This window comes from Carcharhinus amblyrhynchos, chromosome 14 (assembly GCF_965287045.1).
Source record: "Carcharhinus amblyrhynchos chromosome 14, sCarAmb.v2.hapA, whole genome shotgun sequence".
In the NCBI taxonomy this organism is placed as follows: Eukaryota; Metazoa; Chordata; class Chondrichthyes; order Carcharhiniformes; family Carcharhinidae; genus Carcharhinus; species Carcharhinus amblyrhynchos.
This window is the reverse complement of record NC_137337.1, coordinates 23,256,454-23,271,134: the sequence shown is the minus strand read 5'-3', so window position 1 is coordinate 23,271,134 and position 14,681 is coordinate 23,256,454. Positions and strand designations below refer to the sequence as shown.

The window sequence follows — 14,681 nt, the reverse complement described above, 5'->3', positions numbered from 1 at the left end:
ATGGATAGGATAGAGGTGGAGAGACTCTTCCCGCTCAAAAAAGACAGTAGGACTAGGGGGCACAGCCTCAAGATAAAGGGGAGGCGGTTTAGAACGGAGTTGAGGAGGAACTTCTTCACTCAAAGGGTGGTGAATCTCTGGAATTCTCTGCCCGTTGAAGTGGTGGAGGCTGCCTCGCTAAATATTTTTAAGAAGCGGGTTGATGGGTTTTTGATAAGAGAGGGGATTAAGGGTTATGGGGAGAGGGCGGGAAAGTGGAACTGAGCCACAACAGATCAGCCATAATCTTATTGAATGGCGGGGCAGGCTCGAAGGGTTAGATGGCCTACTCCTGCTCCTATTTCTTATGTTCTTATGTTCTTATTTATTAATTGAGCTTACATGTACTGCTTTTTGTGGGATAGAGTTCTAGATTCTACCACCTTCTGCTAAAGTGTCTCCTAATTTTCCTGCTGAATGACCTGGCTCTATTCCTAATGGTTACATCCTCTTGTCCTGGATTCTCATCAGTTGTAAAACATTTCTCTACCTACCCTATCAGTTACTTTCAAACTCCTAAGTACAGATCACCCTTTAAACCCTCTATGTTCAAGGGAAAGAAGCATAGTTTGTGGAATCTCTCCGCAAATCTAAACCTGAGTTCTGGTAACATTGTCGTGGATCTATGCTACACTCCTTACAAATCTCCTTTCCAGCATACAGTGTTCAGAAACGCTCACAGTACTCTACATATAGCTTTAACAAATATTCCTCTTTTAAGCTTTTCGAGCTAAACCCATGTGCCTCTGCTTCTCTACACCTTTTAAATTTTACCATTTTGTCAATTTTTGTTTTGTTCATGTTCATACTCCAAAATTAATCACTTCAAATGGCCAGATATTAAATGTGGTCTGATAGCCAGCTATCTGTCTAATTACTAATGAATGGTTCACAGGCTTCTCTCAAATCCTATGTTTAGTTGTTATCTCATCCTTACCACATTGGGAATAGTCAGGTAGCATTTGGCTTCTTCGGTGCTAGAACAAAGAAGGAAAAGTACAGAAGGAAGGCTCAAAGCAGTAATTGTGCACTTCTGAAAGTTCCTGAATGACCGTTGTAGATGATTAATGTTAGAAACTTTGTGCTGCCTTGAATTCTAAAAATATTTGACTTGCAGGAAAGATATTCTGTAATATTAGTGGAAGAAAGGTTTGGTAACCAGAGGGGATAAAAAAGATAAGAAGTCTTATGAGAGAAGAGAAAGTTTGATCAATTAATTTTTATGATCTGAAATGCAATAGCTGAAAATTGTGACGGTATTTTAATAGTAACTGGAAAAGCATTTGAAACGATAAATGCTGTTAGAACTTTGCAAGAGCAGGGAAGTGGGACTAATTAGATAGCACTTGATTGATGGGCCAGATGACCACTGTATCGTTCTTTGGTCTTATTATTTTCTGTATGCCACATACTTGCATGCTGGTTAAGATTTTGCGCCAGTAGACATTTTCAAGTTCTGTCACGACCAGATTATTTTGTAAACCTTCGGTACTTGTAGTGGCAGATAACGTGGACGTGATTCAAGTTACCTGAGAAAATTTTGAAGTTATTAATTTTACAGCAATAATTCTTCCATTGCATCTGTTTACTTTTTCAAAGTGCAGCTGTATTACCATGTGTATGAATACAGGATGCATTCTAAAGTTTTTTTTTGTGGACCATCGAGTCACTTTTTGGTGCATGGAAACTATACACAATTGTTCCATTTGACTAAAGCTTATGATGATCTTGGTGCTGGAACAGGCAAGGTATGTTAAACAACGAATCCATTTCCTTAGCGTATCTTCTGACATCCAGAAATTTGGTTGAAGCAACCTCCATCTGCCTCAGTATTACGTTTGCAGGAATGTATCGGAAGAAATGTCTTCATGGATGACTGAGTGCAGGATGAAAATAATGATTCAAGTAGTGGAGGTGAACAAAAATAAGCAGCCACAGTGCCATCTGAAGCAGAACTCCTTATTCAAAATGAATTGCTTGAAAGTGCATGCATGTGTTGAATGTAATGCATGTGGTTCGGTTAAGTGGGTCTCATTCATTAAGTACATTCCAGTCCCTTTTGAATTATGATTTGGTACTGCACAAACTGACTGTTATGCACACATCTGTGCGTAGCTGTATGCTTCAACCACTTCTCCTCCAATGGTTTTGCCTCTTTGATACAATGGGGCATCAATTTTAAAAACAATGAGGTTAAATAAATATCATTTTGTCAAAAGCAAAATACAGTGGTTCCTAGAAGTTGCGGCTGTTGGGGGAACAAAGCACAATGCTAGAAATACTCTAGGTCAGGTAACATCTGTGGAGATAGAAATGCACTGTTTCAGCTCACTGACCTTTCAGTAATGAATATGTAACCTGTACTCTGGTTATATAGTGCTAGCTGAATGAAGGATTGACAGTTTGCTATAATTTTTCTTTCAAATCTAATGCAACTTTATGTTTTTGCAGGTAACAGAGCATCAGGGATCATCACATGCTTCATTTGCTTCCTCAGTGTTCAACATAATGCATGCCATCATGGGAAGTGGCATCCTGGGCTTGGCATATGCAATGTCTAGTACAGGTATTATTGGTTTTAGGTAAGAAGGCAAGACATTACACTTGCTTTTACTTGATTATCTAACATCCTGAATAGTTTGCTTGTAATTGAACCTTGTAAAGTCTCAGTAATCTCTCTTCGAATAAGATTGCTGTTTTTCTGATAAGGGCAATGAATGAAGTGTCTGCTATCTTTAAGCTACTGTATGTTAAATTCCAACATGCTGCTGAACAGCCTTGCATTCCCCCCCACCCTCCTGTTTACGTTTGAAGTAATTTAAAACTCTACTACCCATGTCTTAACTTGTACCAAGTCTCGTTCATCCATCATCCTCGTGCTCACTGACCTATATTGGCTTACAATCAAGCAATGACTTTGTAAAAAATCTCATTGTCATTTTTTAAGTCTCTCCATAACCTTGTCCTTCCAGATTTCTCTAACCTCGTCCAGTCTCGCAGCATTCCAATTCTGGCCTTCTCTGCACCCTTGGTTTTATTGTATGCTGTCTGCGGCTGTGCCTTCAGCTACTAAGGCTCTAAGCTCTGGAATTCCCTCCACCTCAACTGCTCTAGCTTTATGGTGCTCCTTTAAAATGTACCTCTTTGGTCAAGCCTACCGTAATAAATTTCATGGCTTGTTATCAAATTCTGTTTCCAAATATTCCTGTGAGTCATCTTGGGGCTTTTCTTTTTGCTGCTTTAAAGGTGCTATAGTAATACATGTTGCTACAGTGTAGCACTGGCTCATACATGCTAAATAGTATTCCCCTTTAAAATTTAGTTGCTGTGCTTGGCCAGTTTTTCTGTGTATTATTTATCATGGAACAAGGCACCTACTTTCCCGGCTGCTGCAATACTACGTACCAGCACAACTCAGCAAGAATGTTGATGTCAATGTAGAAAATTAGCAAAGGCTTCAAACAAGATGTACCTGTCTCAAAAAAACTAATATGTCAAAAATGGTTCCAACTTGAAAATACATAATTATTTGGAATTTGTAATATACCAAAGGTATATGCAGCAATCGTGTGTGTGTGTGTGTAAATACCAATGGTACACAATTGCGGGAGGTATTTGGGGGGCACGATTCCCCAGAAAATTTAGCACGTTTTAAATTGGATATTAGGGGCTGGTGTAGAAATTGAAAAGAGAACGTCACTTCAATAGCAAGCATTATTTTGAGGATGACTTGAATTAATTGTGGATGGAATGGTGGATGCTTTATCCTGTCAAACCTGACCTGGGATTATTTCTTATCAACACCTGGCTGTCGATTTCCTAACAGCAAGGCAATAGTTACTTTAATATATCATCTGAAAATCTGTCTGTTCAAAAGTGTAGCAGCACACGTCGATTTTTTTTTGTCAGCCTGGATTATTCATTGACGTCTCGAGTGGGGTTTTTAATTTATGACCTGTCTCAGGTGTGATTGCTACTAACCTTGTCCATGACCAGAGTTCCTGCTCATAACTTCCCACAACTGCCTGACTGGGAGTGTGTCTCTGTAAACATGCCAATAATTGGAAGAGTCTGCTGGGATTCACTGTCTTGGATCTTGACATCAAGAATGGTTACTTCAGTGTGATATTTGGTGTTGCATCTGTAGAATTGTACCCCATCATTTCCTCCAGAAAAGGAGAAAATTTGGTAACAAAATTAGAGCTGCGTGCTTTGTCATGTGAAATGTTTGTTACAGTAAAGTGCCATCATTAATTGGTTGCTTTCTTCCTGCAGCCTCCTGTTGTTGGTTGTCGCCATCCTGGCTGCATACTCAGTTCATCTGCTGCTTGAATTGTGCGAACAGACTGGTAAGTTGAAAACCAAGTTATTTTGTGGCCCTCATAGGCTGTAAGAACTTGAGTTGTTTTAGAATGATTAAAATGGTTAATCCCTTCATTTTAAAATGTATCTAATTGGGCTTTTAATATTGCATATTATTCCTTTTCTATCACATACAAATAGGGTGGGAAAAGGAAAGAGTGGTGTTATAAGAATGAAATTTCAAAATTGCATGCTGAAAAGGAAACCGTTTTCCATTAATAATATCTCCCTTATATATTCCTAGAGCTGACTTCCTATGAAGACCTTGGGTTTTATGCCTTTAAGACAACTGGGAAGGTAACAATAAAACAGTTCATCCTGCACACAGGGTTAACAAGCTCTTGCATACTTCCAAGCCCTGTAAATAAATGCCATTTAATGAAAGTGAGTGAGTTCTTTTCTTCTGGGCTGTCAGCAGTGCCACATTCTTCTTCCCAATACAAAACTGAAATCTAGCAATTTGTTTTTACACTAGATGAAAATTCTATGACCTCCATGCCCTGCCTTATACAAGTATTGGCTGCGGGTGATATGCTTTTGTACCATTTGGAGTAATTAGTTGAAACTATTAGGTTATTTTAGGCTACCGATAAGATGGAATGTTAAAATTTCTGCATGATGTCAAAATCGCCTGTGACTCCAGTTGTCTCAAGTAAATTGTAAAGCTTGTGCATATAATCTAGGTTGACACTTCGTGCCATAATTAAGGATTTATGTATTGCTGGTACTATCTTTCAACTGAAACATGAAACTGAGATCTTCTTTGAAGAAAACCAATGAGTTCCTGGCTAACAATCTTTCCTAACCCATGTCAAAAACTGATTTTGTTTATCTCCCTTGCTGAATGTAAGCTTGATGCCACATAACAGTAACCACGCTATAAAAGTAGCTTATTGGTTGTGAAACAAAAGCAAAATGTTGTTGATGTTGGAAATCTGAAGTAAAGTTGGAAAATGCTGGAAATATTCAACATGTTAGCCAGCATCTGTGGAGAGGGTTATTCATATAATCTCTACAGTGCAGAAGGAGGCCATTCAACACATTGAGCCTGCACTGACATCAATCCCACCCATTCTCTATCCCCCATAACACCACATATTTACCCTGTTAATCCCCTGCCACAAGGGCAATTTAGCACAGCTAAACCACCTAACCTGCACGTCTTTGGATGTGCTTGTAACATTATCGTGTCCTTGAGTAACTGAGACTTGTGGGGTTTCCTTGCAGGTTATGGTTGCTGGTGCAATATTGATACAGAACATTGGAGGTAAGCTAAATCTACCTAGAGAGAAATATTCGATCAGAGAATGTTAAATGATGGCATTTCTTCCAGAAGCGTGCTTAACTGCGATACTATAAGAAGAATTGATCCACTTTGTAACAACTGGTTTAGTTTGTGTCAAGTTAAAATGGGAGTGGGTGGCTTGGAAAATAAAATGCTTAGGCATTCAAGTTGAGGCTTGTACTCTTTTCAATTTTGTTCTATCTTTTATTTTATTATATCCTCCACAAATGATGGTTACTCATTTTCAAGAGATCAAAACTTGATTGTAAAAGGCAGTTTGACCATGATAATCTTTAACTGTTTAACATAGTTTCACTGTCTGCTTTTCTTTTTAAAGAAAAGGAGTGGGGGGGGTGTAGGAGAGAGAAATGTTGAGTGCAAGAACTCGTTCATATCTGGAATTGCAGCATCCATGAGTTGCAAACGGGTCAGCAAAGCTATTCTTGGTTATAGCTTACATTGTCTCCTGATCTGGAGAAACTGGACTTGCAGGAAGTGATCAAGGTCTGTAATCTTTAAGATAAGGAGCTAAACTGACACTAAAATAGCTGGGATAGTAATTTCTGAAAATGAAGAAAGAAATTTACAAGTCATAGAATCCCAAAAAGGTCATTCAGCCCATCAAGTCTGACAGCGGGTCGGGGGGGGTGGCATTTGGCAGCGACTATCCTTGCCTTATCTCTGTAATCCCACACACTTACCATGGCAAATCCACCAAAACCTACACGTGTTTGGACTATGGGAGGAAACCCACGTAGACATGGAAGATTTGCACACTCACCCAACACTGGAATCAAACCTAGGTTCCTGGAGCTGTGAGGCAGCAGTGTTATATGCCACCATGCTGCACCATGGATATGGATAGGTTAAGTACATGGGGCAATATTTGGTGGATGGAGTTTAACATGGTTTAGGGTGATGATGTCCATTTTGGTAGGAAAAATACAAAGGCAAATTATTATCTAAATGGAGATAAACTTTGCATCTGGGTATCCTCATGCATGAATCGCAGAAAGTTAGAATGCCGTTAATCAGGAAGGCAAATGGAATCTTGGCAATCATTGCTAAAGGAATAGAATATAAAGTGAACTGTTGCTACTTCTGTACAAGCATTAGTGAGACTGCATTTAGAATATTGTTTGCAGTTCTGATCCCCTTGACAAAGGATGTGGTTGCATTGGAGGCATTTCAGGGGAGGTTCACTGGATTTATTTCAGTGATGAAAGATTTGTCTTGCAAAGAGAGATTGGGTAATTTAGGCCTATACTCCCTGGAGTTTAGAAGAATGTAAGGAGTGTGAGGTTTGCAGGTTATAGGGATTGGTGGGGAGGAGGAGGGGGTGCGGTGGAATTGACAAAGTAGACGTGAAAAGAATGTTGCCTCTTGTAGGGCAATCTAGAACAAGAAGTCATAGTTTTAGGATAAGGGGTGGAAGATTTAAATAGGTAAGTTACTTCTCTCAAAGGGTTGTGTCTGTGAAATTCACTATCCCAGAATGTGGTGGATGCCAGGACTTTGAGCAAATTTATGGAAGAGGTGGACAGAGTTTGAAGGATTATGGTGAACAAGCAGGAAAGTGGGACTGAGGCCATGATGAAATCTGCAATTATCATATAGTAGAGCAGGCTCAAGGGGCTAAATTGTCTACTCCTATTCTTGATGTTTTAATTCTTTTCCAAAGCAAAACAAAACAAATGCAGCTTCTTCGAAAGACAGAGCAAGCGACAAGGTACCTTCCGCACTCTCTGCCAAACTGATTCTACCATACTTTCTAGAATGTGCCATTGACAGGGCAGTCCCAGATACACAATACCGTAAATGCTATTTTTAGACCAATTATGCAACTGACTTGCCTGCTAGAGAAATGTAGGTGGCAATATGAGGGGAAAGACATGCCTGCCACTTGTCCCTGGAGAAGTGCCCACCACTTCACCCATGTTACCTAAATACAAAAACAGGAATGTTATTGGTGTATAAATGATTTTGCCTACAGAAGAAACCTTTTGATTTCAATAAATAGTTTATATACCAAACAGACAACTCAGCATTTCTTCTATTACCCAGGGTTTACTGCAAATATTACTTAAAACAAGAGGAGATACACTTGGTTTAAAATTAAAATGCAACATTTCCTATCCATGCTGCATTTGTTTCTCTAAGATGGCAATTGATCCTGTGAGAAATGGTTGCTATCTCAACCATATGCTGAAAGATCCCTGTTTTTTGGAAAAAAAATTCCCATGCTGCTCATCTTCAGTGGAAACTCCAGGATGTTCCAGTAACATAATTAATAACATTGAGCTTTAGGTAAATCCAATGCCTTCCCTTCTGAATCTGAGCCGCCTTCATAAAAACTAATGTTATGTGCTGCTAAGAATCAGAGCAAATCGTTTTATATGTAGAACAGATTTCTGTCTTGAACAGATGTAATCAGAAACCATTGTTCACTGTGTAACTAAGTCTCAGTAAAAGAAATGTAAATGAATAGTTTGTATGAAGCAAAGTCTAAATTGTCATCTGTTTGTAATAACGTTTTAAAAACTTGTTTTACAGAAGCTAATTCTGCCCAGGTTACTTTCGGAGAATGCAAACCTTTATCAATGCACATATTAATTCACTCCAATTTGCTAGGATACGTTTGCCAAAATCTAACATTAATTCAGCAATAACTATAATTTTTTTCAATGTGCATTTGCCTTAAACTGCTTGAAGTATTCTTCTGCTTGTCAAATTGAAAAATGGCTTTGCTGCTCAAGGGATAAACTTTGTCATTGTGTTAACACTCCCAAGTCAGCTACCAGGTGGCCAGCAGCTCCTTTCTTTTCCCTCCTTTTCCCCAATATGTTGCGTATCCTTTGATCTTAGAACATCAGTATTAAATTTCTCCCCCAATGTGATTGCCTTAAATGGTATTGCAAATTGTGACACTGCAAGCACATGCCATGTGGGAAAACAAAGCTGCCATTTAGTTTCTTTAGTAGTGAAAAGACAGATACGCTGCCTTCATATGCAACTTGACCAATTATTAAAATGCCCCCAAAAGAAACTTTATTCATTCATGGGACATGGCCATCGCTGGCTGGCCAGCATTTATTGCCCATCCCTGGTTGCCCAAGGGCAGTTGGAAGCCAGTGACGTAGCTGTGATTTTGGAGTTACATTTAGGCCAGTCCAGGTAAGGATGGAGGAAGCAAACTGAAATAGCTGCCTCAGGTTTTCTTTCTTTCATGAAGCCTAATTGTCAAACGATTTTATGCAACTTTGAATCAGCAGTTAGGCTTAGTACAGCTCTTAATAATTCACAAAAACACAAGGAAAATAAGCCAGACGTATTCTGACACGTTTCTTTCTGCCATCAGCGATGTCGTCTTATCTGTTCATCATAAAATCTGAATTACCTGCTGCAATTGCTGGTTTCCTACACCACAACTACATTGGGTGAGTGTCAGTAGCGATAATGATTATATATAGATTCTTCAGTGGAATTGAATTATGTGGTTAGATTAATTTATTCATGGCAGAATTGATGAGAACATCATAAATTGCACTGAATTTCATTATACAAGTTATCACTTACAAGGGAGCTGTTGACCGATTAGTAATTATACTTAAGTTTAATGTTGAAATGTTTGCTGTCAAATGAAGCCATTAGTTAGTAATTTCAGGTTTTTATTGCTCTTTTTGAAAATTATATTTCTATACTGCTCCATTTCTACCAGCACAATAGTGTCGAATTGTGGTAAATATAATTTTTTGTTAAACCATACATGGCATAAACTAGTAATATTGTATTTGTAATATGGCTCAGTTATACAAACTGTACAATTTTGGTCCATTTGCTATTATGCTGTCCCCCACACATTTGATCCTATGTGATTTCTTTCAAAATCTCTTATTCGTTGCCTGATGGCATCACTGGTGAGCCAGCATTTGTTGCTTAACTGTAATTGCCATTGAGAAGGTGATGGTGAACTACTTTGTGATGAACATATTCCTATGTTGTTGTTGGAGAAGCAACTGCAGGATTTTGTCCCAGTAGTGTATTTCCAAGTTGGGATGGATTTTTGAGGGAGCTTGCAAGTGGTAGCATTTCCATGTACCTGTTACCCTTGTCCTTCCAAATGGCAACAGTCATGGCTTCCAAGGATGTTTTTAAAGAAACCTTAAGTGAGTTATTGTAGTGCATTGTGCAGATAGGACATACTGCAACCACGGTTGTGCCACGGATAGATGAGGCACAAATCAAGTGACTGTTTTGTTCTGGCTGTCAAACTTGAAGTATTGTAAGCTTCTGTTCTTGTGGTCACCGTATTTGTATGTTAGTCAAGTTAGGTTTCCAGTCAGTGGTGACACTCTGAATGTAGATGTTGAGGGGTTTGATAGCTGTAATACTATTGAATATCGAGAGGATGGTTAGATTCTCGAGTTAGTCATTCCTTGGCACTTGTTAAAATGAATGTTACTTGTCACTTATCAACCATGATGTGGAGATGCCAGCATTGGACTAGGGTGGGCATAGTAAGAAGTCTCTCAATACCAGGCTGGATTTTAACCTAGTGTTGTGAGACTTCTTACTTATCAGCCAAGCCTGAAATGTTGACCAGATCTTGCTGCATGCAGACACATATAGCTTAATTACCTGAGGAGTTCCATATGGGACTAAAGGTTCTATAATGATCAGTGAACATCATCAATTCTGAGCTTATTTTGGAGAGAATCTCATTGTTATTATATAACATTTCTACTTTTGCAGCCTTTTCACATTATCCATTAAGTGATTATATGGAGTGCAGGGCAAAAGATAACAGTAGTTATCTGATACAACAGAACATTTAAACAAAACATTTATTGGAGTTTGTAACAAAGAGTTATGGGGAACTTTAATCATCTTGTACATTGAACCAATCAAATTGGCAAAGGTGGTTAGGCAGGTGAGTTTGTAAAATGTTTTTCATGGTTCCACAACACAGCTCCAGGAAGCTAAGAAGGAATAAAGTTACTTCCAGTCTGGTATTGTGCGGTGATAATTAGTAATGCCATGCAAGAGATCCACAGAGAATTAGTGATTATAATGTAATTTAGTTCCATGTTAAGATTGAAAGTGACATACTCCAATCATGAAGAAGAATCTTAAAACCAATTAAATAGTTATAAATGGAGAACTAGCCAAGATTAATTGGCTAAGTAGATTATGATGTAGCAAAAATATTAAAAAATTCAAAATATTCAAAAAGTAAATTCCGTTGAGAAGCAAAAAAGAGGGGAGAGATCCTACTGTGGCTTTGAGATAGTATTAGATTATAATGTTCTAAGTCTGAAAATTGGGTGTGTTTTTAGGAACCATAAAAGGGTCACCAAAAATTTCATAAAGGGGGAAAAAATAAACGAGTAAGCTATCCAGGAAAAGAGGACCAGATTGTAAGAGCTTTTACAAATGTATTAAAAAGGAAGCGAGTACCTAAATTTGGTTCCTTGGAAATAGAGGGAAGAGAAATTATAGGAATGAGTAAATGGCAGGGACCTTGAACAAGTATTTTATGCCTGTCTTCACAGTAGAATGCATAAATTGCATACTAGAAATTGAGTAATCTAGGTGCTAAAGAGTGAGGTAATTGATAGCAGTAGAGGAAAAAATACTGGAGAAATCCATCAAATCTTCAGGGTCTGTTGACCAAAATCCTAGGGTTCTGATAGCCAGCACATCATCTATCTCGGCAACTGTAAATTTCCAAAATTCCCTGGATTCGGGAATGGTCCCTGAGATTGGAAGTTTGCAAATGTAACACTGCCATTCAGAAAGGAGGGAGAGAAAACTGCAAATGACATCATCATCCAGAACATACTGGAATCTATTAAGAAAATCCACAATGCACTTAAAGCACAATATAATTAGAACAGGTCCACTGAAGGAATCCTATTTGACAAATTGACTGAGCAGGAACATGGATGAAGGGAGGCTAATAGATGTAGTACACTTGGGTTTCTAAAAGATATTTGATTAACCTTTGTGTAGCACCTAATGTACAAGATAAGAGCTCATGGAGTTGGGGTGACGCATTAGTGTAGAGGTTTGGTTAACAGGAAGCAGAGTGGACATAAATAGGGTGTTTTCAAGTTGTTACGCTGTGACCAATAAGAATGCCACAGGAATCAGTGCTGGGACCTTAACAATCAATAATAATGGGATGTAGTTTCCCCCATATTGAATTTGGCAGGTACTCCTAAGATACTCCAGGGAATTTTGTTCGGAACTTCCCAGATAAACCATTTTGCACAGCAATTGTCCAGAAGTGTTCCAGAATCTCTGGAATTCTCTGCCCGTTGAAGTGGTGGAGGCTGCCTCGCTAAATATTTTTAAGACGCGGGTTGATAGGTTTTTGATAGGCAAGGGGATTAAGGGTTATGGGGAGAGTGCGGGAATGTGGAACTGAGACATGACAGATCAGCCATGATCTTATTGAATGGTGGGGCAGGCTCGAGGGGCTAGATGGCCTACTCCTGCTCCTATTTCTTATGTTCTTAAGTGTTAACTTTCCTGGACAATTGTGCTGCAGTGAGAACCATCTGCCAGTGTTATGCTAGCTAGTTATAGAAATAGAAGAAATAAAACTACTTTAACTTCTGCATAACTATTTGAAGCCTCCAGACTGATCCCCACACCTGCACCAAAGACAATTCCAGCATCTTGAGAAACAGTGACTTTCTTTTACTCTTGGTGTCTATGGATTCAGCTCCCTAGGCCCTACACTTTGACATCCTCTCCCTATAACTCTGCCTCTTAATCTTGTATTCTTATGCAACGTTCTTTAAAAGTTAACTTTTTGTCCAATGTTTTGGTCAACTAACCCACCATCTTCCTGTATGGCTTGATGTCATATTATGGTGCCATAATAACTGTTATTCTAAAACTCCAGCCAGTGGAGAGGTTTCCCACACTTTAAATTGTCTTCAATTTTACTAGTATTTTTGATGTCAGACTCTGTCAAGGTCAGTCACTTGCACATCACCTCGGATTCACTTTGTCCATGTTATAGACTAAGGCTACAATGACGTTTGGAGCCAAGTGATTTACCAAACATCACATCAGTAAGCAGGTTATTGGTGAATAAGTACTGTTTCATAGAACAGTCAATGACTCCTTCTATCGATTTGCTGATGGTGCAGTAATTTGCTGGAATGGGTGTGTACTTTCATGGACTCCCCTCCATTTGATTTAGTTTAATTGTTTAGTCAAAAAGATTGACTTGGATAGACAATATCCAGTCAAGTGGATGCCAGTGTTACAGCTGCTGACGGATAGTTTAGCTAGAGGCGCAGCTAATCCTGGAGCACAAGTCTTTATCATTGCGGCCAGAGTTTTCTTGGAACCTTCTAGCCTTTGCTTTCTTCATTGGCTGTTTTTTAATGTCATGTGGAGTGAAATGGGTAGCCTGAAGACTGGCTTCTAAGGAATTCAAGTAGGGCAAGATCTACTCTGCAATTGTAGCTGAAGATGGTTGCAAATATTTCAGATCTGTGAGCATAAAGATTTCCAAATTGTGGCAATGATCTTGTACGTTTTTAGATTTATCACCATTAAATGCTGATGCCTTTTGGTTAACACGAGTATCTTTATTTTCACATTTTTAGGACTCCGTGGTATCTCAATGGGCAGATCCTCCTCCTCATTACCGTTGTCTGTATTGTTCTGCCGCTTGCTCTTCTCCCTAAAATAGGTGATTGTTTTACTTGATTTTATTTCCTATTTATAGAAATATTAATACTCAAACTGATGTTTTTTCTTTGTTTTCCCATGATACCTTGCCATGACAAAATGTGATTCTTTTAAATACTGTACAACTGGCTATTGTATTGAACATTCTAACAGGGAGGGTGGGAGACAGCTACCCTAATTTTGAAATTTTCAGTGTAAATTCTCCATTTATTAAATTTATATGCCATAAAATGTGACGGTAACTTCTAATCTTAGACTTTTTGTTTGTTTGGATAAGATTTTTCACTTGCCTAAGGAGATTAGTCCTTACTGTGAATAAATGTTACTTTTACTTTGCAATTTCTTACCAACATAGAATGAGTGACATATAACCAATTGCTATTTTATCTCTTTATCCTGGTGACAATTACATTTCAATTTGTTAGATAGGTTTGATCTTTTAAAATGTAGCACATCCTTAGTTGAAGTTTCAGAGAATGTACCTAGTGCAATTTGTCATCAAGCCAAAGTACTTAACAGCATAACATTTGATCTGTAACTATTGCTATTTTTGGGAGTGTTTGTGAAATGGCATGACTTCTGTTGTAACTCAGTTAATTCAAGTTACATTTTTGTTGCAGAATACTGCTAAAATGCTGTGATTAGAGTTGTCTGTGCTTGAACACTCCAGAATACCTGTTCTGTTTCCTTTTTTCGGAAATGGGAGTTCTAGGAATCATCCCTGTATAAGAGTTGGAAAGGAAATACAATTAGATAGAAATAATCCAGTGATTCAAGATGAGTTCAGCAACTCAGACCTTGCATCTCCCAGGGCCCTGGTTCATTGTTGTCTGTGATATATTTGTGATCCATATGTTTGAACATCTAAGTGTTTTTTAAACCCTTGGTGGTTGCTGCAATTAAATCATCTCCAGCAGCAAGCTTTGAGTTTAAAAATGAAGGGTGTTATTTATTATCTCTCGATTGCTCTGGGGTGAAGTTTCAGTACTGAACTCTTTCACACACACATGAGATAAATGGAAGTTAAAACAACACAAGTGAAATTCCTGATTGTCTCAGTCTCTTTCATGGCAGACCTATATATTCTTCAGAGTTGAGGTCTTGTAAAGCAGATGGTTCTCAGTAAGCTGAAGCATCTTGTAGTCCAGTTTCCAGGGGGTTGGCTCTCAGGTGAGTGGAAGTGGCAGTCCTTCTCTGATGTTCAGGGTTCATTACCATGGCTGCTTAGATGACTCCAAGCTGGTTCAATGGCCTTCTGATAAAACTCTGTCTGCCCGCAGAA

General features: G+C 38.6%; 1 protein-coding gene across 3 annotated transcripts in view; it reads left to right on the top strand.

Annotated features, from left to right (window-relative positions):
- The window catches only part of slc38a6 (solute carrier family 38 member 6), a 40,369-nt gene that overhangs the window by 5,229 nt on the left and 20,459 nt on the right, over positions 1–14,681 (top strand). For 2 of the 3 annotated variants that reach the window (XM_080202407.1, XM_080202406.1), the window contains exons 2-7: positions 2,491–2,621; positions 4,315–4,388; positions 4,646–4,698; positions 5,629–5,668; positions 9,045–9,123; positions 13,315–13,400. In XM_080202407.1, coding sequence (XP_080058533.1) covers positions 2,491–2,621; positions 4,315–4,388; positions 4,646–4,698; positions 5,629–5,668; positions 9,045–9,123; positions 13,315–13,400 — 463 coding nt within the window. The remainder of the gene's footprint in view (positions 1–2,490; positions 2,622–4,314; positions 4,389–4,645; positions 4,699–5,628; positions 5,669–9,044; positions 9,124–13,314; positions 13,401–14,681) is intronic. The other variant, XM_080202408.1, reaches the window with a different exon arrangement.